General features: G+C 37.8%; 1 protein-coding gene and 1 long non-coding RNA gene across 4 annotated transcripts in view; one reads left to right on the top strand and one right to left on the bottom strand.

Annotated features, from left to right (window-relative positions):
* Positions 1–11,286, top strand: part of LOC148876566 (uncharacterized) — a 54,296-nt gene extending 43,010 nt beyond the window's left edge. Inside the window, exon 4 of the long non-coding RNA XR_016106477.1 lies at positions 11,009–11,286. This is a non-coding gene — a long non-coding RNA (uncharacterized LOC148876566). The remainder of the gene's footprint in view (positions 1–11,008) is intronic.
* SAB (HYPERSENSITIVE TO PI STARVATION 4) overlaps positions 1–25,887 on the bottom strand; it is a 108,895-nt gene that overhangs the window by 40,965 nt on the left and 42,043 nt on the right. For all 3 annotated transcript variants that reach the window (XM_088967119.1, XM_088967126.1, XM_088967166.1), the window contains exons 5-9: positions 20,721–20,943; positions 12,498–12,668; positions 12,314–12,391; positions 9,819–10,070; positions 7,043–9,163 (exon numbers count right to left, since the gene is read on the bottom strand). In XM_088967119.1, the coding sequence (XP_088823245.1) occupies positions 7,043–9,163; positions 9,819–10,070; positions 12,314–12,391; positions 12,498–12,668; positions 20,721–20,943 (2,845 nt within the window). The remainder of the gene's footprint in view (positions 1–7,042; positions 9,164–9,818; positions 10,071–12,313; positions 12,392–12,497; positions 12,669–20,720; positions 20,944–25,887) is intronic.

Here is a 25,887-nt window from a genome sequence, read left to right as displayed (position 1 = left end):
TGACTAGTAACACCCTAATTTTATTTTCATTTGTTTCCATTTGGCCAATGGAGCAAACTAGAGGTGAGATGAAAAAACCTACAAATTTTGGGTTTGGCCCAAGAGAGTCTATGGAGACTCTATTGGGGCAAAAACCCCGACAAAAGTTAGATTGGACTAATTATCTAACATGATCTCAATCAATTAAGATCCATGTTTGCAGTAGAGGAAAATGGAGGCATACCATTGGGAGTAAGAAGCAACCTAAGGAGGATGACCCTACCTATGAAAGGTAGATGCAGGAAAACTATACAATTGTAGACCGGTTAGTAAATTCCATGCAACCTCGTATCAGCCAGCATTACTTGTGGATTGATACTGCAAAAGAGGGGTGGGATAGTGTCACAAAGACTTATTTCCAAAAGATGAGTGTTGCTACGGCTTACAAACTGAAGAATGATGTGAATAATCTAAGACAAGGGGAGAAGCCTTTAGTTATTTACTTTTCTATGCTAAAATCTCTTTGGCAGAAGATTGACCTGATGGAGACTATTAAGTAGGGGTGTACTAAGGATGTTGAGACTCATAGAATGTTAGTGGAGAGGAATTAGGTCTTTCAGTTTCTTACTAGATTCAACCTCGAATATGATTTTGTCAAACAAAACATTCTAGCAAAGGATGAAGTGACCTTATCTCAAGCTTATGCTATGGTTAGTAGTGAGGAGAGTAGGAGACAAGTGTAGGTTGTAAAAGTCCCAATTGATCACTTTGCCAAATGCTAGTATGAAGCCAAGGACTACCACCAAGAAGAAAGATGTAATATGAGTATTGCAAGAAACCTAACCACACAAAGGATACCTATTGGAAGCTACATCTAGAGATCATACCACCTAAATTCACGAACAATATTGGTAAGAAGAATGGGAGTGGGAGAGGTGGTAACACCAATGTAGCAACCTTTTCTGAGGTTGAGAAAGTGTCCCAGTGACGAAAAATTAGTGGGGGAACAACTTGCAGCCACCAGAGCAGAGTATGAGAATCAGTTTGATGTTAAAAGTGCCTTCTTAAATGGGGACTTAACTAAAGAGGTTTATATGCCCCTCCCCTAGGCATGTATGGTAAGGAAATGCAGGGCAAGGTGTGCAAATTGAAGAAATACCCTTATGGCCGCAAGAAACCCCCTCAAGCTTGGTTTGACAGATTCCATACTGTTCTTGTTGAGTTTGGCTACACTCAGACACAATCTAACCATACCCTATTTGTTAAGAGGAGAGGTACGCACGTTACCTTCCTTATTGTTTATATTGATGATATTATGGTTACAAACAATGATACAAAGGAAGTATAGGCACTCAAGAACTTCCTTAATTCAGAATTTGAAATTAAGGATTTAGGGGTGTTGAGATATTTCTTGGGAATTGAAGTTGCCAGGTCTAAGGATGGTGTCTTCATCTCCCAGTCGAAGTATGTGTTAGATCTTCTTACTAAGACTAGGAAACATGGTGCCAAACCTACCTCTTCACCTATTAAAGCCAACCATAAGCTTTCAGCCAGTGATGGTGAGCTCTTGGTAGACAAGGGAGTGTTCCAAAGACCTTTGGGGAAGTTACTATATCTTTGTATGACACGCCCACATTTCATATGTTGTGTGTGATTAGTCAGTTTATGCATGCCCCTAGAGACACATGTGGTTGTTGTAGAACGGATTTTATGTTACTCAAAGGAAACCCCAACTCTCCAAGAAAGGGTATTCTCTTCTCTAGGCATGGACACATGAAGTTAGAGGCTTATACAGATGCCGATTGGGCCAGTAGTATAGATAATAGAAGATCTACATCTAGCTACTATGCTCTAGTAGCAGGGAATATTGTCTCTTGAAGAAGCAAGAAGCAGTCTATGGTATAACTAAGATCTTCAGCTAAGGCAGAATATAGGGCCATGGCCCATGGAATTTCAAAGTTGTCATGGCTTAGGTCACTTCTAGAGGAGATAGACCTTGTATATGATAAGCCCTTGATGTTGTATTGTGATAACCAAGCTGCAATTAACAGAACTCACAACCCAGTTCAGCATGATAGAACAAAACACATTGAAGTAGACAAACATTTCAAAAGACAGAGTGGCATCAAGAAAAGTTTGTCTTCCTTTTATTGCCTCAACAACAGTTAGCACGGGTTTTGGCCAAGGGTGTCCCTAAGGCAAAGTTGCAGCACTACGTAAGTAAGTTGGGCATGATTGAAATCTATGCTCAACTTGAGGAGAGTGTAGAGATGATGGGTTGAATGCGCATAGTTTCTTTCCTTTTATTTAGTTTTGTATATGATTTATGTTTGTGATTAGTGGACCTTAGTTATGGGCATGTTTCCTTTCTTTTCTAATTGCTTTTAGTGTTGGCTGCCCTACTAAGGGTATTCCTATAATTGTAATTCACATTACAATCAAAGAATAAAAGATGATTTGAGGAACTGGAGAGAGATGTTCAATTGACTCTCTTCCTTCTTCCCTTTCTCTTCCATCTTCTTCTTTCTTTTTCTACTTATTTTTAGATTTATACAGGCGGGATTCACAACTATAATCAAAAAATAATACTCTCATAATTGCTACACAAAATGAGAAAAGTCCTGCCTTTAAGAGTCTGCTAGAACTGATACCCAAAAGAAGGTTGTTCCAATAAGTGACAACATCCCATATCTCTTTTCTTCTTCTTCTTCTTTTTTTCCGTGTAAGTGAGAGAGAAAAGCTGTCATTCGTTCAGAGTTTCTGTTTTTCCTCTCCATCCATATACACAAACATATATAAATGGTGACAAACTCCATACAATGTTACCTTGATTACTAAAGCCTCTAATTGGCCCAAAATCAATCAAGAAAATTAAGTTCCTTAGTATGCACATTGCCTTCCATAATGATTAATGAAGTAGGACTGTAAATTTATGGAGAAGCTACATGTATCAAAAGATTTTAGACTAATTTTAGTAACCCACTGCAAAGAGTACATTCATTCCTTAAATTCTGTCCCTTGATATGAATTGATTGATTTTAAAAATAACATGAAAGACAAACATTTTGGTCGGAATACGGGGCAACCAGATCCATTGCCACATTAGAAATACCTCTTCACATGAATCAAGTGAAAGAAATCAATGATATGCACAGAATCTGACATAACACAGATGAAAGAAAAACAAAGATGCCAGATGCAATATAATTTTTCACTTCAAATGTCGGATGCAATATAATTCTACAAGGGAGCCTCTCCAACCCAAATATCCTCCCAAAATAGGACCGAATTACCATTACACACATCATACCTTAGAAATATGTAAAGTTGAGGGAGAACAATATGAATTGCCTTCCAAGGTGTTGCCAAAGTTTCCTGCCGCCGAGAAACCCCAACATCCCATCTATTCACTAAGTGACCATGAATACTTCCTATCACCTCATGCCATGATCACTCTCTATTGGTTATCTCCACAACATTTCCCCAATAATGTCGTATTCTTTTGCAGTAAGTTCCCTATTCCCAAACCTCCCTCCTACACACCACCTCCCACTTCACTATATGATCCTACTTTCCCCTGGTTCCCACAAGAAGTCCCTCATCAACTTCTCCAGTTTCTTGGCTTCCATAGAGGGGATCCTAAACACCCTGCAATCGCCTCCACCACTCTAGTATCCAAATTTATCCCTGCCACACTACTCTTCAAGGCTGACTCTCTGATTGGAAATTCTTTCAAACCTTTCAACCAAAGTCTTTAGATTTCTTGCCTTCTCAAGGTCTCCCCCTTCATAGAAAACTAGTTGGTCATCTACGACTACAAAATGAAGATGGGTAACTGAAACTCAACCCTGCCTAATTTCCACCCATTTACTATATTCTCCCTATCAGCCTTTGAAATCATTCAATAATGTGAAGAGGAAGGGCGATAAAGGATCCCCTTGCCTTATACCCCTACAAGCTGGGAAGGAATCCCTTACCACACCATTAACCAAAATAGAGAAGTGACTAGAGTTAACAATGCCACGAATCCACTTACACCACCTTTCTCCAACAAGGACAAGGATTCCCCCATCCCCATCTCCATGAGAATCCCCTCCCCACCATTTTATATGATGTCATATTCACTTTATTTTTATTTCCATAAAATAGTTACAATTTACAATCCTATCAAAATGAATCCAAGTATATTCAAATGCATTCAAACATATCCCGAAGGGCTTTGCTCACAAAACCTTAGAAGGCTATCTCTGGCATTCTCCCTAAATTCCTCAACTTTGTAAGGTACGATGCTTGCTCTGGAAACTCCATTCTTTTTTGGGAAGATACATGAGCACTCAACCCCTATAAGATTGTTTCCCTTCTCTATTCCATTTCCCTCTTTAAAAAGAAACCCATTTCATGGTTCCTTCCCCCCCCCCCCGGTTCGCCCTTTGGCTTTAAATTGGGATTTTGGGTTTCGAAGAGGGTTAAGGGATGAAGAATTTCTTTGCGTTTCAAAGCTGTTGTTGCTTCTAGATTTGGTGTGTTTGGACCCCCCCTAACCCGGATAAAAGAGTTTGGTCCCTAACCCTGGTTGGCTCATTCACTTGTGCTTCTTTCTTTAAAGCCCTTTGCTCCAACCCCTCCTCAGGTCTTCCCCGTTAAAGAGGTTTGGTCAAGACCAATTCCCCCCCCCCCAATATAGCAGTGTTCTGTTGGGAAGCCTATTATGGTAAGATCAATATTGTGGAAAACTTGCAAAAGAAGAAACCTTTTATGTGTATGTCCACTAATTGGTGCTTTCTGTGTAAAGTGAAGGGTGAGGACTGTAACCATTTGTTGATATCATGCTCCTTTGCTACCAATATTTGGAACTGGGTTGTTTCATAATTTGGGTGCATGTGGAATTTGCCCTCTTAAGTAAAGCTTTTGTTCATTCCAACCGCTTTTGAGAGATTGACAAAAAGAGGGAAGCTAATGTGGAAATGTATCAGAGCTGCTACGTTGTGGACTATATGGGAGGAGAGAAATGCTAGAATATTTCAAGAATAAGAAAGAAGTTTTGCTGAAATCAAGGAATGCATATTGACAAGGACTATCTCATGGTTAAAATCTTCACACTTGTTGGCAAATTACTCCTTTGATGTCTTAAGGAGAAATTGGGTTGCAGTGGCTGCTACAGTCTCCACCAAGATCAATTCACATGTTGAATGGAATCCCCCACCGGATGGTGTGGTAAAATTGAGTTTTGATGGGAGCAGCCAAGGTAACCCAGGGCCATCCGGAATTGGTGGGGTTCTGAGAGACAAAGACAGCAATATGTTGTCTCTATTTTCAGGACCAGAGGGTGAAGGTGATTCAGTAAGGACAGAGCTACTAGCAGCAGTAAAAGGTATACAGATGGCTAGTCAAATTGGAGTGAACAATTTGTTAGTAGAAGGGGATTCCAAGGTAGTAGTAGACTGGCTGATTAGCCCAGAAACAGCTTGTTGGGGCTACAGGGATCTGTTAAAGAAAGTTAAATGGATGACAAGGAACATGATTGTCAGCTTTCAGTGGGTTAGAAGATCAGCAAATGCAATGGCTGATTCTCTGGCCAAGCAAGGGGTGTCAAAGAGAGATCTGTTTTGGGCTACTTTGTAATTGTGTCTCAGGCTTGGGCATGTTTAGTGTATCTGGTTCAGTCCTAGGGGGGGTAACATCTCGTGCTTCCTCCTAGGCTGATTGTATTTTCATTATTTGAATTAATAAAACTACTCTCATTTATCAAAGAAAAAAAAAACATATCCAACCATATTTTAAAAATACTAACACAAATTCATAAACCGATTCATAAGAAAAACACAAATACTCAACATAAATCCCAGTATTTGGACCTCAAGGCCTTAAACCAATTTATTAAAAACTTAAATATCTATGGTTTGAAATTATATATATAGCAGGGATCCCCATGGTGCGGGAATCGGGGACCCCGTGGAGTGGGGAGTGCTCTCCCTGCCCCCACCCCATCCCCACCAACAAGGATGAAACATTCCCATCCTTGTCCCCACAAGGAAAAAATCATCCCCCATTTGGGATGGATCCCCACAGGGATCAAGGAAATGGGGAAAATCGCCATCCCTATTTGGAGTACTTCTCTTCATTTGGCTACAGACACTAATGATAAAGAGGTGTCCAAGAGAATTGGGCCTATGGCCCATATGAGACGATAGAAATTCTAGATTATTGCCCAAGAAAAAAGGAGTACTTAGGTGCTTTGATTCATCATGCAACAATCTAATTAGCAAAGTAGCTTCATACCAAAGAGCAGTTCAGAGATTTCAGCACCAATGATATAGTGAGAAGTCGGTACCATGTTTCATCTTCATCAATAAGGAACTTTATTACATCAATAGTGGTCGCCCTCCACAAGACCATCAGCATAGCTAGCTATTTTAATGAAATTTTTCAGTAATCTAGCCCTTTTAACAAAAAGAGAATACAGAGTCCTAGAATCCTTTTTCCAACCACTGGAAATAAATTGCTGATATAGCAAGAATTTTTCAAAAATCATTGGTAAATTTAACAGTTTATGCTCAAAACCTCCACTTATCACGAACAAACAAAGTCAGACACAATAACAAACATTAGTCTATGCTTGGATGACAATGATGATGCTATAAAGTTTCATATGTAAAGATACTTTACTTTTCTGAGCTCCAAAGTGTCCTTGACATGATCCGGTGTTGGAAAATTACAAATAAGAATTTTTCTTCATTGAGTGAATTTGGGTACAGGTATCTGCACCAAGTTATAAGTGCTAGCACTTGTTGCATGTGCATTCTCATTTACTAAATTCAGAACCAAGGAAAAAAAAGGCAAAAGGAAACAAATAATGGCATCTTTAGAGAAGTCACTCAGATCAGAACAGGATCATGGATTGTATAATGAGCACAGGAGTTCTGAAAACATAAGCTACATATCAAAACAAAAGGCATCATCCAAAAACTAGAAAAGGAGGTAGTTAACAGGGAAAATATGAATACTTAAATAAGATACTAAACATGAAGGGAAAATTAAAAGAAAATCAAGCTTTCAAACTGACCTGCTGTGCAAGCACAACACGACCATCACATTTACCAGAAGAAGCACAAAAAAGTGGAAATGTGTAATTTCTCAACTGAATAACAAGAGATCCTGTTTGCAAAGCAATATTTCTCCCATACAATCGGGAAAATGGTATATCATTTTCTAGACAAATAGAGTCAAGCTTCTTTATAATCTCTATCATCCCAGCATCACCGCCTTCAATTTTTGTCAAGGTTACATCCAATTCTGTAGCGCAGATGGAAAGAAGAGAAGTTCTAGAAGTACTGGGCTTAAAACCAGCCTGGAAGCCCTTCCTACAGGCACCTGATCCTTCAGATAACACTAGATTCTGGCATGCATTGAAATAAGACCGGAACGCCTGTTTCTGAATTTCTTCCCGCAATCTCTCTATAGCTGAAGCATCCTGCACATCAATCTCAATTCCATTATGGTAGACCTTTCTCTCAGGACAAGATTCATTTGATTCAGAAATACCTGAAGACTGACTACTTTCAGAAATTAGGTCATCAAGAAACTTCAGTCTAACAGCTAATTCACAGGTATCATTCTTCATTAGCTGATAATGTTCATCAAGCCAACCCTGAATTGGCTCTTCTTCAATGTCTGCCTTCAGCTTACGTATGTAGAACTTCATACATCCAAATTTTTCTGAATTAGGCCTTTTTGATTTCAAATCTTCTTTCTTCTTGGGAAATATACGATTAACTTTAGCAGTGCTAATAAGCTTCAAACCTCGCAACATATCCTCAACTGCATCATCAATAGCACGTAACTGTAATCGATAAGGCATGCAAATATGAACATCAAGACCTTGAATAACCCAATCCAATGTCGTGCTCACTTGATCATTTGAATCAGATGAGCAATTAGATGCATTAGGAATACGGGAGATTTGCATTCGGCTGCTTTTGAATATTCTGGCTTCATTAAAACTAAGTGTAAGTCCTTCCAGTAGTACACCTATTTGGGCATTCTCAGAAAAAATTGACTGCACCTGAACTATTGCCTCTACACCATCTCCAATAGCAGCAGATATATTCAACATTTCTACATCAATAGCAACAACAGATTCTCTTCTTTTATGTTCTCTACCGGATAGTCTAGGATCTACAAAAGTTTCTTTCTCCAATTCCAAGGTTTTCGTACTTGATATTTCTTCCTTTATATCACTACTATTAAACCCCCCAAGCTTCTGATTATGAACCAATAGCTTCAATCGCAGCATAAGCTCAAATAGTGACAAATGAACATCAGGCTCCCACCTGGCAGAAATATCAGTTGCACTGAAAAGAGAGCAAACAGCAATCTCACTTAGTCCACCAGAACGGCGTACAAACTTTGCATTCTGCATATCAAACAGGGTCACATTTGTACTGCATTTATGTTCTTCCAAATATTCATGGTAAATAGATCTGGCTCTTTCAAGTTCCATCTGTGTTGACTGTTTCTCCTTGTTCACACACAAACGGAAATGGAAGATGTCAAGAGATATTGAATAGTTCAGGTACTTGCGTTCATCAGGTATCATGGATGTTATATTTGCTATTCGTGGTGTACCATCAGCTGAGACACTGATTAAAACGTGGCCACCCTGTGATCCATAATTTACACGCTTGGGATCTGAAACAACCATATTTTCAACACCCACATCACCACAGAAATTTACAGAACATCGTTCAAGATTTAGTTTCACAAGTCGGGTCCCTCTCCCTGATGGTTTGGCAGAACGCCCAGTCCTGTTCTGTGTCAATCTTTTCCCTGAAGCTGACAAACTTCTAAATAGTGCTTGAAAGGACATGACTGTTGATATAAGTGATTCAACACGTTGGAAACTAAAGTATACACCCATTCCAGTCACATCAACAGAAAGAACCAATTTAGATTTAGTGGAACCATGTTCTTCAGGTGATTCTGTGTCCTTTTTTCCCCAATCCAGGCTCACCTTTGCTATGTGCACCAAGGAACCTGAATTTGTTTCCATACCAAAGAGGCTTTCCTTCAAGCATTCTTGATATTCATCTGCCAAGTGCAAATGCAGTTCACCAAATTCCATATGTAATGCAACACCTGTTGTTGCTATATTATTTGCAAACAGATGTGAAGATTGTGAACATCCCTGCATTCGAAATTCAAAAGTTAATATGATTTTGCACAGTAACTTACCATAGAGGATCTTTTTTTTGGCATGAGGCATCTGGAGGACCACCAGTAATATAATTATAATTTCCTTAAAAAGACCCATATGTGCAACTTCATTTCTCTATAAGAGTAATTCAAAAATGTAAGAACCTACAAAGGAAAACCTAAAATATTACTATTTTCCAATCATTAATTGCCCCATACTAAAATGAACTTGAGAACAAAATCTTGCAATGGAATACAGTACATACCAAACTGCAGACACCTAGAAGGCAAACCATTACATTGATTGTCCCCTACATCTTTTAGGTTGATGATTAAAAACTTTTAGCAACAAAATGAGTTCTGTTGTATTTAAGATTAGTTGCTTCATAGCTACAGAAGGATTAGGAAAACATTACACATCATTAATGCATGCCTGAATAAGAAACCGAGAGGAACACACATGAGAAAAGGATATAAAGGAACTAAATGAACAGGCAGAAAATCAAAAACCTCTTCTCTGTACACATCATAAGTTGCAATAATGCCCACAGGAAGTAAAAGCATGAACAACTGTATTTCCTGCTATACACATGCACACACACACATACATAATTACATACAAACACACACTCAAGTACAGAACTTACAAGGTACAGTGGTGAACCACTGACACTATGAAGCACAACAGTCATTTCTGGGGCTGAAATGGTACAAGTCCACAAGATAGCCTTGGTTTCGGTTGACTGTGGCTTCTCAAGGTTAGAGCTTTCATCATGAAGTACCAACTTTTTCTTTTTTGACAAGTGAATCTGCATCCATGGCTTTAATCTGCTCATGATGATACTGCACTGGGTACCGCCAAGCTTGATATCAATTTCAGCTCTAATAGACGCTGTCAACTGAAAAAAAAATGCACCATCAATTCACAATAGTGGAAAAATCAATCTTTAACAAACTCCAAAAGCTTTTTTTTTCTTGTTTGGCATGGGTGGGGATAGAAAATAAAATCAATAAATAGGCATGTATACCACGAGATGATTGTATAATTAACATAGACTGCAAAACAAGTAACAGAGATAACCATTTACACATTTAAAGTAGTCAAGAACTGTGTTAAAATGTCCAAAGTTGGTAGAACCTTACATATTTAGGAACAATGCTTGGTACTATGGTAAAATCTCAGTCTAAAAAACATGAGAAGCCAGGTTTTGAGACTGGAAACAGCCACTTCATGCTAAAATGTCAAAGTGAGGTCCATACAATCCACCCCTCCCAAGACACAGATAGATGGGACAAGCATTGGTTAAAGCAGTTGAAGAGGCATATTATCATCATATGATTAGCAAACTTTAAATATGCAAAGACGAACACTCTTGGATTTGGTAGGGAGGGGGAAGGACCTAGAACACAAGAGGTGGACGAAGGAGAGTAAAAGAACCTGGTTGTTAAGACTTTTTCTTGTAAAAAAAAATGAAAGACAAATTATTCATCATCATCCAAGCCTTATCCCAAGTTCCCAACTATATGGGGTCAGTTGCATGAATCCTGTTTCACCATTCCATTCTGTTTAATGCCATATTCATTGTTATTTTTTTATCACCAACAAAGAAAGGAATTCATTCATTAAAAAATTAAAAGAGTTACAACAAGAAATTACGATAACAAAATAAAGAGCATAGACACTACAATCTCACCCCCACCGCCTTTTTTACATTTGTGCTGCTAAGTGCTCAGACCCACTTTTCTTCATGAGATGTTTTTTTTTTCCATACAATGGTTGTCCTTTGATGGGAATCCTAAGTCTTTTTAAATGCAACTCCTTTTGATGTTTGTTTAGGGTTTTGGAAGGAAAGGAGTTGAAGAATTTTTCATGGGAAAGATTTGCCTTCCAGGATATTTTGTGCAGGCATTGGATCTCTCATTTTAAACAGGGTATTGGTTCTACCTGATGCTGAAAATGTTGTTAGAACATCTTTTGGTAGCGACTTTGCAATGCCCTGGATATTATTTAGGGTGATTTGTAATCTCTTTATTGTATCTTTGCTTTGCTTTGGGAGACACTTTTAATTTTTTGTACGAGTGTTACACTTTACTACAATATTTTTCCTGCTCTAATAATTTTTCTCTCAATTTACCATGTGATAGGCGAATGCCACCTAAGTTAAAAGGAAAATTCTATAAAATACTTATAAGGCCAGCTATGTTGTATATTAATTGAAAAAAATAGCAATTCTCTTTATTAATAACATTAAAATTTCCTCTAAAAATGTGGCATATCATCACATCTAAAAAATAAAAATCCTTTACATATATTAATTTCATTATTTTCAAAAATAATACTATAATAAGTATTTAAGAGAGCAAATTCATATTAATTAGCAGCTAAAGAAGGTTATTAACTTTATATGATAAATATTCAAGATGGAAAGTAAAATAGGAAAAAAAAAACAAGGATGGAGTTTCTTTTTATTTAATTAGAGAGACAGAATAGAAAAAATGCACTTTATTATTCTATTCTTTCTTTCCTCTTTCTTTTTCTCTTCTCAAAATCCTTTGATCTTTTAAATTTCAATAGTAAAACATTAAAACAAAGAATAATTGATATATATAGCATATAATAAAATGTATTAACACATACATTAATAAGACACAGCAATATAAATGATATTATAAAAGGCAGCCGCCTTGTCATTTTTGTCGCCTAGGCGGGTGCCTAGTTGCTAAAAGTCAAGGCGTTTGGGCAAGGCACACAGCCAAGGGTGACTAGTCACCTAGGTGACGCCTAGAAAACTATGTTCCCCAGGACACATCACCTCTTTAGCCACCATTTACAGCTTTTCAAAGATATTTTGGATATTGGATGCTTCAAATTTTTTAAATTAAAAATAATCTCAGAACAGTTACTTAGTTTGAGCATTGACAGGGGCTATCTAATTGGAACTTGACCCAAATTTAGCAGGTTCAGAAAAGAACATGTAGAGTCATTCTTGGGCTGGTATTCTGGTATCTTTCATGTGTATATATGTTTGTCATTGTCAGCATGGATCTGTCAAATTCTATCAAAGATCTTTGCCAAAGATATACGTATACCCAAGTGAATCCATTTAAAAAGTAAGGAACCTTTGCAAGATCAAATGATTACCTGTACAGGAACATAAACAGAAGAAAAAACGGCAACTTTCAGTATCTCCAAAACAGAAGTGCCACCTTCCCTGAGAAGCTGAAAATCCAATGGATAGGTATCTAAAATCAACAAATAAACAAGATTTATTGAAATGATACATAACTAGTAGCCAGAGAAACTATAATAACAAAAAATTAGGTACATGAATTTCACTGAAATCCATTTGAACATCGAAGTGTGTGCTCTCCCCCATGTCTTCATTGGACTGTGACTTGCTGCTTCTAAGGTGAATGCCCATGATGTTATTCTCTATAACAAGATCATGCCCACGGTGCACAAATCTCATATCCAGTTTTGGCAAGTTGAAGCTAACCTTCCAGAGAAAAATATTTTTTGTCAATTAATTGCTTAAAAAAGGTGAAAAAACTTCTCATACTTGTATAATGTTTAACTTCACAATCAATAACAACTTCAATGACGGACCAAACCAGGTAAAACAAGGAAAAGAATGTAAATTGCTGACAATATATGAAAATTACTGTCACCTCCATCCAGATCTACCTTTGTCCTTTGCACATTTGGAAGTAAAATAATTAAAAACAGAGAAATACCACTGCAACTACCTTTTTTATCAGGAAGAAATAAATTTATTAATATATGAAAAAAAAATATTTACAAGTAAAGAGGATTAAATTTTATGTACATACAAAACCAAAGTAAGAGCGAAACAATAGGTGCAAAATATAAAATATCAATGCATCACATCTTGACAAAGTCTCTGTCAAATCTATTGCCTTGTGCCCTTAAATTCTTTTAACACCAATACCAAATTCATGATCTATGAACAAGTATCTCTAAATAGTTTAAAAAAAAAGTGGCCTCAAGGTGCCTTTCTACACTCTTTTATTCCTCGTTTCCAAACAGAGTTTTTAGAAGTAAGGGGCGTACATCTCCACTCAAGGCCTTAACAAAATGCCCTAAGGCATATTGACAGCCAAAAGTGTACGCTTTGCATGATGATGCATACACTTTTTAATTTTTATATACATTATACAGGGTGCATGCATCTCATTTGATGCCCAACATTTTTTTTATAAAATAAATGTGAAGCACCAATTTAATATGTTCCTGTAATACACTACCATACTCCATGCTTCTTGACCATAAACATACTCATTTTCTGGACATCTTCCTTGACTGGCCAACACTCAGCTTCATATAACATTGTTGACCATATGTCTTCTCTATGATACTCTCCCAAAATAACTGTATCATCAATAAATTATGAATGGGAGACTACCTTCCCCTATCTTCCTATGATGAATCCTCTGAATATAAATGGAAGGCATTAAAGGATCAAAGGAGTTGAATATTAAAAAGCTAATTGTTGAGGGAGATTCTAAACTTCTTATAGGCTGGCTGCTAAAGGAGGAAAATGAGATATGGAAATTTGCTAATGAAAAAATGGTGTACAGATGGCTGACCAGGGACATGGAAGTAAGGCTCCGATGGGTAAAGAGGACTGCTAATTCCTTTGCAGATACACTTGCAAAACAAGGGGTGGGAAGGGGAAATTTATAATGGCCTTTGTTGTAACTGATTTCTGTCTAAGGGTGAGTTAAGAGTGTTTACCTCACCCTATGTACCTTATTGTATCTGTTTTATAATCTTAATTTACCAGTTATTGATCTAAAAAATATTTCTCCGTCATTGAATCCACAACAGTCTACAACATTTTTTTTTTTGATAAATAACCTAAATTTTATTAACAAACTTAATGTAACATCTTTATAAGCACCCCTTAGAGAGGCACAAGATGCTACCTCTCAAACAATAAAACAAATTACAATTGCCCAGAATAAAACAACCCACCCCATTTGCTCTCCTCACCTTTTGTATCCTCAAATTCATATTCCTAGTAAGCCATTTAAATTTTTCCATTTCACTCCTGTAGCACCAAATTATGGATTCTGGTCTTTAACCACTTCACCACCACTTTTGAATCCTCTTCAATCACCACATTGCCAACTTTAGCTCACTGGCAATCTGCACCCCTTGTATCGCAGCAAGCAGTTCCGCTTTGAGCGAGTCACTCGTACCCGCAATGGCAAAAAAGAGTGCTATAAGTTTACTTTCTCCATCTCTCAAAACTCCGATTCCAGAAGGGTCTGGATTACCTCGGCTACTTCCACCAAAGTTCAGTTTAACAAAACCTTCAATTGGTGGTACCCAAACAACCTCCACTCTGTCCTCTCTATTAGAACTTTTAGCAATTGCTTCCCAAATGGTCCAAATCAAAGCTGCTCTAACACCTCTCCATATTATTCTTCTCCTCTTCTTTGGCCAAGTAAACAAAGAAGGATCAAATAGCATATTAACCCCCATTGGTAGAGTCCACTTGCACCGAAACAAAGGAAAAAAACAAAGCCAAATAGCTAATGAAATGAAGTGAGTGAGGCAGAACACAATGAATAGCTTTCCACGGCGAGGCCAGAGTAGCTCTGGTAGATACACCCATATACCAACCATTTCCCAACCTTCCATGTTTGTTGGCTATTGCTTCATGCCACAATCTATCCCTTTCCATCAGCCACCTCCAAAGCCATTTCCCTAGCAAAGCCTTGTCCTTTCAATCCACATTTCCAAATTTCCAATACCCAAACCTCCCTCTTGGAAATTCCAAATTTCCAATAACCCACAAAAAATCCCTCAAAACCTTCTTAGTTTTCTTAGCTACCTTTTGAGGGATTCTAAAAACTGACAAGAAATAAATTGGCAAATTAGCAAGTGTTGATTTAATCAGGATAATCCTTCCTACCAAAGATACATAATTTCTCTTCCAAGCTGCCAATTTCCTTGCACATCTCTCCACTATTGGGTTCCAGAATCCGCTCTCTTTACCAATAGGACACTCTAAAATATTTGCAGCACAGTTCAATTCCTCTTTCTCCAAGTTGATTCCTACTATATAGCTCTTATCAAGATTGATTTTTAGATTAGAGATAAGCTCAAACTTCTTCACCAAACTCCTTCAAATTCCTTACCAATTTTTGCTCTCCGCCCTCACAAAAAATTATATATATATATATATATAATCAGCAAATTGTAGATGAGTAATTGGGACCCTATTCCTTCCGATCTTCCATCCTTTTATTACATTCTCCCTATCAGCCTTTAAGATCATCTACTAAACATATCCGCTACTAGGGTGAAGAGAAAGGGTGAGAGAGGATCACCTTGCCTTAAGCCCTTAATCCCCGACAAGTTTGAAAGAAGTCTCTAACAATCCCGTTGACCAAAATAGAATAGTGGCAAGACTTAATACAACCAAAGATCCATTTGCGGTTTTGAACCATCTCTTTTTTTTTTTTTTGATCAATAACAGATTCATTCAATTCATAGAAATATCAAACTATTTACAGCAAGGAAGACAAAAACTCATATCTTTCGAGTACAACTTAAACCCTCCAAAGAGAGAAACAAGGAAACAAAAGAAACAATTAAGTTACAGCTTAGCCCAAAACATTGCTTCCCTTTCTATCCCTTGTTTAGCTAATCCATCCGCCAAAGAGTTAGCTGACCTCTTAACCCAACACATCCTGATTTCCATCTCCCACACCAGCCACCTGAATTTCCTCTTTTCATTTCTGTAATTCCATAAACCGCAGTTGTCTTTAATCAGCCACCCTATCACCACCTCCAAGTCCCCTTCAATTATGAGTTTCCTGGCATTCAACTCCTTGGCTTTCTGAACTTCTTCCATAACTGCCAAGATCTCAGCTCTAAGGGAATCCCCCTCACCAATTGGGCCTGAGAACAGGGCAGAAATGACCACGTTCTCATCCCTAAAAACACCTCCAATCCCTGATTGTCCCGGGTTCCCCCTACAACTCCCATCAAAATTTAACTTTAAGAAGCCAACAGGTGGGGGAGACCAAGACACCCTTATTACTGGTTTGATCTGAGTGCAATTTGCAATCTTACCCCACTTTCTCAGCATGTCTTCCACTGTGTAGTCTGTAAATAGCTCTAGTGATTTCAGCCACTGTACTGCCCTTATGTGGATCACAGCCTTCACATCTTCAGCTCCTCTCTCATTTTCTGAGAAGATCCTAGTATTTCTTTCTTCCCATAATTTCCAGCATACTGCAGCCCTCAGACCTCTCCACATAGTCCTTCCCCTTTTCATGTGCCACCTGAAGAAGGGGAAAAAAGGCTCTGCAGGTCTGATGGAGGGTTCCACCTAAGTTTTGCACCATCTCTCCCCAAACCCATGATTTTTTATCACCCCAATAAGGAAGGTCCAGTCCACTAGATCATAAACTTCCTCCATGTCCACTTACACACAAAGCCTTTCCTCCTCAATCTTTTCAAATCCTCCACAAATTCATTAGCAACTATCTGCCTCCCCTAAATGAAAGCCCCATGATTTTGACTGATTAAAGATGGGAGAACTAATTTTAATCTCAACGAGAGAACCTTGGTTAAGATCTTGTAAATGCTAGTTATAAAATTGATTGGTCTAAAGTCCTTTGGATGACTAGCATCATTCTTCTTCGGAATAAGAGCTAGAAAGGTTGCATTCACCCCTGGGCTAACTCTATGCTTCTCTGCAAATTCAATGAAGACCTCAAACAATTCATCTTTCACAATTCCCAACAATCCTGGTAAAAGAAACATTGTAAAACCGCCTGGTCCAGGGGCTTTGGATCTAACCACTAAAAAATACTGCCTTCCGAATTTCCTCTTCATCAAAATCCCTTGCCGACCAATTTGCTAACTCATTCTCCACACAAGGCAACTCAAATCCCTCCACACTCATTCTCTCATTCAAGGGCCACCTACAAATTGATTAGAAATGGTCCACAAAAAACTTAGCAATTTCATCCTAATTGGTTATCTCCTGCCTTCTATCTCCAAGCTAGACACATAGTTTTTTCTCCTCCCATTTGCCAAGGCATGAAAGCACTTTTTATTACCATAGCCTTCTTTTGTTCACTTGTATCTGGACTTTTGTCTCCAATAAATCTCTTCCCTTAAAAGAACTTCTTCCAGCTCTTTCTTAACCCTACATCTTAACATTCTTTCCTCCGCAATTAGAGTCACCTAGGCTTCTTTCTCATCTAAACTCCTCTAATTTAAGGGATTCAGATTTAAATAGCAGTTTGTCAGTTTTGGGTATCCATGAAGGGGTTTACTTGGATCCTACAAATCCTGATTTAGGATTTGGTCTCACCCTCTGGGTAGTTTTCTTATGCTTCCTTTTTTAAAGCCTTAACTCAACAAAACTCTCCCCTTGGGTTGTCTTTCCTTGTTAAGGAAGTATGGTGCAATTCTATTCCTCCTAGCGTTGGATGTTTTTGTTGGGAAGCTTTTCTGGAATGAATCAATACTTGTGACTTGCTTAAAAAGAAGACCTAAAAGTTGCATGTCTCCTCATTGGCGTGTTATGTGCAAAGCTAATGGTGAGAATGGCTACCACTTATTAATTTCTTGCCATTTTGGTAATTGTATTTGGGATTGGATCGATTCCTTTTTTTGGTTGTAGTTGGATTCCCCCGTCGAATGTGCAAAGTCTGTTTACTTCTTTTTTCAGGTAGCCAGTGAAAATGGGGAGAATTATGTGAGAAGTATAAGGGCTGCAGCATGTTGGACGATCTAGGAAGAAAGGAAATTGAGAATTTTTGCTGGTAAGGAAAGAAGGGTACAGTCCACCTTGGAGGTGATTCACATCAGAGTAGTGCATTGGCTTAAGTCTTTTGAGTTGTTTAATGACTTCTCAATTAATGATTTGCTAAGGAAATGGAAGGAAGTTGCAAAGTCTACTCCACCTATTGTTTCTTCCATACATGTTTGGGTCCCTCCTAGTGGGTTTATTAAATTGAACTTTGATGGGAGTAGAGTGGGGAACCCAGCGCCCTTGGGTATTGGAGGAGTCTTAAGGAACGGAGATGGGAATGTGATCGCTCATTTCTCTAGTCCGATAGATCAGGGTGACTATTCAAGCTGAGATTATGGCAGTTGTAGAAGGTGTACAAAAGGCCAAGGATTTGAGCATTAAGAAACTTGTCATAGAGGGAGACTCTAAGTTAGTGGTGGGCTGGTTGAAGGAAGAGAAATCTCATGTTTGGCATTACAACAATGAAAAGATGAAATTTAAATGGTTGACTAGGGATATTGAAGTCAAGCTGAAATGGGTCAAAAGAAGTTCAAATTCCTTTGTGGATGGGTTAGCTAAGCAAATTCCTTTGTGAATTGGGTCAAAAGAAGTGCAAATCCCTTAGAGAGTCTTTAAACCAATCGGTCCTGAAAATAAAGCTGCTATATAATCATCTTCGTTCCTGAAAGTACCTCCCATTCCAGATGGCCCTAGATTTCCCATGCTACTTCCATCAAAATTAAGTTCTATGAACCCCTTTTTCTAGGGGAGTCCAACTTTGGCACATCAAAGTCTTTTTTGAGTAGGAAGTCCCAACCACTTCCTTTCATTTTCTGATCATGTCATTAATTATGGACAATCAAGATTGATATGAAATCAGATCTCAATAGGGTGAGTGAAAAACAACTAAAGCTAAATGGGAGATTGGGGCTTTTCTTTTTAGGTGGTGGAGAGTTTGCAAGGAAAGCTTTCTTCAAATTAGAAAAGAAGGGGAAATCATAAATTTACAAGTTCAGATTTTAATGAGATTGAGGAGGTTGTTGATTCCTAAGAAGTGGTGTAGAGATCAGAATGATATATAAGGGTGGTCGTTGATGTTGAAGGATGTTTGAATCCAAGGCTGTATAAGTTTTTATTCTGAATTATGCATTAAAGATGGAGTCTTTTGCTTTATAAAATTGCAAGGTGTATAGAAAACAAGTAGTAAATTCATGGCATGTTAACTGGGTGAGGAAAAGGGTTTCGTTGGGGTGGTGATTTTGGTATTTTAGTTGTTTTTTAGATAAATGGAATCATAGTTGATTTAATAGGAGTGAAGTGTTCGTGGAGGGGAGTTCTGTTAGGTGCTCTTGGATCTCACTGCTTTAGCGATATCTGGTTACCTAATGTTGTATTTGCAGTTTCCTTTTTCGTTTGGATAGTTTATTTGCAATTTTATTCTTTTAATAATTTTTTATAGTTTATTTTCAATAGAGTTACATCAAAAAGAGTGCAGACAATTCAACAGAAAATGTTACGATAAAGCCCAAAAAAGCTGTTGCCTTTGAACTCCCTGTTTAGCTAGAGAGTCAACCATTCCATTTGCAGTTCTCCTCACCCATGTGAATGAAGCATTAAATTCCCTTGCTATGCTTACTATCTCCCTTAATGGATGTCTTTAGTTTCAAGGAACATTACTGCTTGAATTGGTCCATGATATCACTGTTTTGAGTCCCCTTCCACCTCCAAGTTCTTAAGATCAGCTTGCTTGGCAATCATTAGCCCTTGCAGCAGGGCTAACAATTCAGCATTTAAGGAGTCTCCTTCCCCTAAAGGTCCTGAGTACAAAGCCAACACTTTGCTTGAGGAATCTCTGATTACACCACCAATGCCTGCCATAGCCAGGTTTCCTATAGAGCTCCCATTAAAGTTCAGCTTTAACTTGTTGGGGCCCGGGGGCTTCCATTCCATCACTTTTCTTTCCTTCTTCTCAGCAATGTGCGCCACTTCATTCTAGGCTCTTACAATATCAGTAATTGAGATATTTTGAAAGAGCTGGAGTGATTTTACCCAATGAGCACCTTTTATCTCTATGGCCTCCACAATAGCCTCTTTTGGCCTATGCTTCTCATTGAAAATTCTTGCATTCCTTTCCTCCCATAGCCAGGTTTCCTATAGAGCTCCCATCAAAGTTCAGCTTTAACTTGTTGGGGCCCGGGGGCTTCCATTCCATCACTTTTCTTTCCTTCTTCTCAGCAATGTGTGCCACTTCATTATAGGCTCTTACAATATCAGTAATTGAGATATTTTGAAAGAGGTGGAGTGATTTTACCCAATGAGCAACTTTTATCTTTATGGCCTCCACAATAGCCTCTTCTGGCCTATGCTTCTCATTGAAGATTCTTGCATTCCTTTCCTCCCATATTGTCCACACCACCGCGCTGCCTTTGCTGATTTCCACATAACAATAATTTTTGTATTTATTATAAAAAAGAGAACATTTCTACCAATTATCTGTTGAACAATTCAGATCAGAGTTCCTCAGCCACATGCTCTCAAAACTGCAAGGATGGAACTTCTGATCAATTTAGAAAAACTAAACAGAAAGGATTATTATGTAAGAAAGCTTAAGGGTGTATTTAAATGCTATAAACAACTAAATCAAAATAATAATTATAAAACTAACCAAGAAGCAAGATTCAAAGATCTGAGACATAAGAAAAACATGACAGGAAAGACAAGAAGTCCGTACCATGCCTCCAAAGTTCAACATTAAAGCCTACTAACCTTTTCAGGAAACACAGGAGTGTACTTTTTAAGTAATAGAAGAGCATTTTGTTTTTTCTGTGAATTCTTAGCTGGCACAGAGTCCAAAGTGGATTCTCCAGCCATGTCTTCCTGAAGAAAGGTTTCTGGCGGAGTCTTGTTTTTAAAAAGCAACTCCTCATTTAGGTTCACAAGGACTTCTCCGCTAGTGATATCCACATTTTTTACAATGACACCAACATCCCTGTGGTCAAAAAGTAAATAGAGTACTGTTAGTCCACACCAATATCCAATTTTTAATAAAATGTTGTTTGTTAATTATTAGTATCAAAAAAATATCTTCACCATCATCATCAAGCCTTATCCCAACTATATGGGATCAGCTACATGAATCCTGTTTCACCATTCTGTTATGTTTACCATTTTTGTAAAATACAAAATATAAAACGTTCACCACAAAAGAACCATTTATTTAACATACCATTTTTATCGGTAATGATTAAAATCTTTTATTGAAGTATGTAAAGAAACAGTATACATATAATACGGCTGCAATGTGGGCAGGCTAGGGCTGAGCATCTGTTAAAATATGAATTGGCCTGCCTAAGCGGCTAAAACCAATGTTGTGTAAATTCTTCAACAGGTACTCAACTTGCACCCCTATTTGCTAATGTTGTTCATTCATTCATCCTAATAAAAGACATTTTTAAAAGACAATTAAAATTATAAAATTATTTTTTAGGGTAAGAAGTTAAGACCCTAATATGGACTTGGTACAAAGGTGGCTCGTAGAATCAGGAAAGCAAAATATTTAACATCACATTAATTATTTGAAGTAATGCAATTGGAAAAATAAATAAATAAAGAGATTGAGAGTTCTATGTGCTTGAATATGTATTATATGTTACATTTTATTTTATTTTTGTAGAGAAGATGGGTTGAATGGCCCATAACCCACAGCTTATGTTTATGTTTTCTGTTATATTTAATTTTATTTTTATGTCTTGTTCTATTAATGGGCCCTTCTCTTTACTGCTCAGCATGGCATAAGCCGAAGACAAGGATACATTATCCTTAGCTAGGATATTCTGTCTAGTAATATCGAACTTTGGAGTCAACCCCATCAGGAATTCAAAAACCCTATTCCTCTCAACTAATTTCCTGTATGTCTCAGCATCATCTGTACTTTCCCAGACAACTGTTTCCATGAGATCAATCTCTTGCCACAAAGATTTCAGCATTGAGAAGTATACTGCAAAAGGTTTCTCCCCCTGCCTTAGATTATTCACATCACTTCTTAGCTTATATGCCCTGCCCACATTAAGTTTTTGTGAATAGGGTTCAGCAACACTATCCCAAATTTCCTTAGCTGAATTCATCCACAAAAAGTGCTGACTAATTTGTGGTTGCATCAAATTCACTAACCATCCAATAACAGTGTAATTCTCTTGCAACCATTCCTCATACAATGGGTCATCTTCCTAAGGTGCTTTCTTACTCCTGGAAATGTATCCCCAGGTGCCTCTACTACAAACATGTATCTTTACAGAATGTGACCATGCTAGATAGTTAGTCCCATCAAGCTTGACTGTGGTCATAGCCAATAAAGAATCGCCAGGTGCTCCCAGAACATGTATGGAATCTGAACTCTGAGCCCAACTTGTTCTCCATTCCAGAGACATCCATTTTCATCAAAAACAACTTCAAATGGCAAATAATGAAGACAGGAAAAAAATAGACACCAAGTACCAACCTTTACGAAACCCTAGCCGCCAGCTACGTCTCATCCGAAACCCAGGAGAAATAGGAAAACTGCAGCCGCTCCCTGTAGGATTCACTGAACTGTACTAGGTATGGATCGACCTTCAAAAAAATGAAAGGGGTCCCCTTCAGTCACTGGGTGCCAAGGTGAAGCTCCCTGTGGGACCCACAATCAGAACTCTCCAGTTGTTTAAAGTTTTGGGCAAAAAACTCCAAAGACTGCCAGAATAATGAACTAGACATCTTCCTTTTCTCCAAAAAACCACCACCAACTGGGCCGAATAATTTCTTCAATCACTCATTCGATTCAGCTCTCCATACACATTGTATGGGAAAAAAAGGGAAAAAGGAGAAAGGAAGAAAAAGGAACCTGCTCTGATACCAAGAAGAAAAACAGTCCCAAAAGAATGAGAGGACTGATTAAAGAATTGTGAAATTCGAAAAAAAGAGAGAGAGAGAGAGAGAGAGAGAAAACAGCAAGAAGTAGAAGAAGAAAAAGAAGTCAGATGTGAGAAGGGTTTAGAGAGATGAGTTGTTCATACAGCTCTCTCCTTTCCCTAATCTATTTCATTAACTTAATCACTAACTTTAAGTAATTTACAAGTTAGCCCTTAGTTGGGCGGCAGCTAATTACATAAACATAAACTAATGTTAACAGGCCCATTGACAGAATAAGACATAAACATAAAATTAAACATAACAGAAAACATAAACATAAGCTGTGGGTTATGGGCCATTCGGCCCATCTTCTCTACATGGGCCTGTTAACAGAAAAAGACATAAACATAAAATTAAACATAACAGAAAACATAAACATAAGCTGTGGGTTATGAGCCACTCGGCCCATCTTCTCTACAATTTTTTAATTTTCATTTTGAATATGTTTTACATGTTATATTTATGTATTTTAATTTGAGATAATACGTTTTTAAAACATTTATTTTAAAATTTAAGTTTATATCTTTAATTAATATTAAGTTTAATATTTTAAATTTTTAAAATTTCTTTTTTTGCATTTTTGTTCCTTGCTTCAAAAAGGTGTGCGCCTCACCTTGCACCTTGCACTTTTAAAACACTAGTAAGTGAATCGGTTTCCTCCACAGAGAAGCTTAGGGTCACTTATTTTATAATAATATGACCAGGGATGAGGGTGCATCTCATGCTGTGGATTCCATCAAGCTTGTTGTTAAGTTAGTTGCCATATATGCTTCTGGACAATGCTATCCAGCAAGAAAGGCAGTAACCAAGGGAGTCAACAAAATTCCAAAGTGCTACCATATCCCTCTACATAATGTGTTTGGACACCTCAACAACCAATGTTATTCATAAAAGGTGGAACACCTGCAAGCTCTGCAAGCAGATCACAAATGCTAGCCATGAGAACAAGGCTGCTTCAAAGGGAGAAGGGATGTTACATGCTAAATTCCCTGAAGCCAGCACAGAGATGCAGCATCCACTCCAGCCAATGACATGGCTATCCTCACATCAACAACCTGAATCATTACTCGGACAAGAGCTGCTAACAGTCCGTTGACAGGGCAATCATTAGAAATCATGCCATTTTGATCACCTATGTAATCATTGCCAATCATCCTTCATGATTAGTTGTGATGGCCATGAGCCTATAAATACATATGATATATCAATAAAGATCATCGATGATAAAACCATCTTCTCTTCTTTGGCTTCCTTGTGATTGCTAAAATCCCTCTATGAGTGGTGCTCTGATCCTATAGCTCAAGGGATGATACAACCAACCTCTTGGCAACGGGAAAAGGTTCCTATCGTTCTACTTCCCCCTCGCCATAGCCATCGACACCGAACCATTGCAAAAGTTTTATTATTGATGTAGAAAGAGGCTTTCCCTTCTTCAATCATGCAAAATCAAGGGGTATTTGTCCAAGATAGGCAGATTATACACCAAAAGACTAATTGCAAATTAATATCTTGAAGAACTGACAAAGTCTTGTCACAAATGTTGGCTGTGTAAGTTATACTTGGAAAAGGCTTACAATCATATGGGCTAGTCCTTTTGTGTGGAAGGTTTTAGAAAGGTGCAGGTTTTGGGCTAGATGGAGGCTTTGGATTAGATGATGTCTTCAAACTGTTCTATTCAGTTTTAGCTAATGGGATAGTATAAGATTTTTTCCCAACAAGGGGGTTGAGGCACAGAGTCTACTATCCCCCCTTCCTCTTTTCCCTTGCTATGGATGTTTTCAGTTGGTTAAAACTTAAGGGAATAGGAGGGCAAAAATTGCATGGAGATGTGTTCCCTTTGCTATTTGTTGCGAAATCTGGAAGAGAGAAGAATTTTTTTGAGACCAGTCAAAGTGCAGGGATCAACTTATATTATCCAATGGAAAAAGAATTATGGAATGGATTTTAATCTTACCAGAATTTGAAGAGGCGTCCAAGGATTCTCATGGGAATGGATTGAAGATATCATTGCCACTCATGAATGATAGATTCATTTCTTGCTCGTGCTCTTCTTCAACTTTGTCACTTTACGATTTTTTTTTTTTGTTTTTGTTTTCTATGCTTTTTATAATTTTTGTTATAGTTTTCTGTAATTTATGTATAATTTTATGTAATTCATGTTATATTTTTATGTAATTTATGCATGTAGGATTAATAGTTTGGGCAGGTTGGATTTGGTTAAGGCAGTTTTGGGTTGAACCCAACCCATTTAAATTTTCCTAAATGGGTCATTAATGGATTAGCGGGTCCGACAGGTTAGGTTGAAGCTCAACCCAACCAAACCTGTCCAATTGTCACACCTAGGTGTGAGATGCGACCTCTCTACATAAAAAATAAAGGTGATTTACAAATGATCCCTAGTCACTCACCCCTTAGATACTTCTTGTCTGCGATTTGCAAATGACAAAAATGTGTTTTGAGAAGATAAAGGGAAGAGAGGGTGAAGAACATGCAACTTTTAGTAAAATGCTTTGAGAAATTGCCAAGCCTATAGGAATTACATGGTAGGTGTCAATTTGGGGGTGACAGAAGTAGAAAGGTATGCAATGGATTTGAGAGGAGTCAACATCGACTCAAGAAGATGCTGAATGTGGCACACCCATGCATGAAACAAAAGGACAGACATAAATGTAGTCATAGAAAAAGAGGTTCAAAATGATAAAAATTTGGGCTTACTTTTTTCTAGCAGGAAAGAATATACAAGAAAAGCATTTATGGATAGAAAAAGAAACAGGTAGAGCTGAATCAATTAAAAATGCTGGAAACAGTACGAATGAAGTTTTACTATGGGGCGTAGGGAATTTGGAGGTTCAGTAAGATATTAAGATTTGGTTGGTTATTACTTGTTAGAGACGTAGGAGATTATTAAATGGAGAGAGGACAAGATTCTGAAAGAAAAGTTGGTTCAAGCAGTTATAGGCACTCTCAGAGAAGTGAATTGTTGTTGAGA

Source organism: Nelumbo lutea, chromosome 1 (genome assembly GCF_056320005.1).
Source record: "Nelumbo lutea isolate HS-2025 chromosome 1, American lotus-T2T, whole genome shotgun sequence".
Taxonomy (NCBI): domain Eukaryota; kingdom Viridiplantae; phylum Streptophyta; class Magnoliopsida; order Proteales; family Nelumbonaceae; genus Nelumbo; species Nelumbo lutea.
The sequence above is the reverse complement of the archived record's forward strand: the minus strand, read 5'-3'. Positions and strand labels throughout refer to the sequence as shown.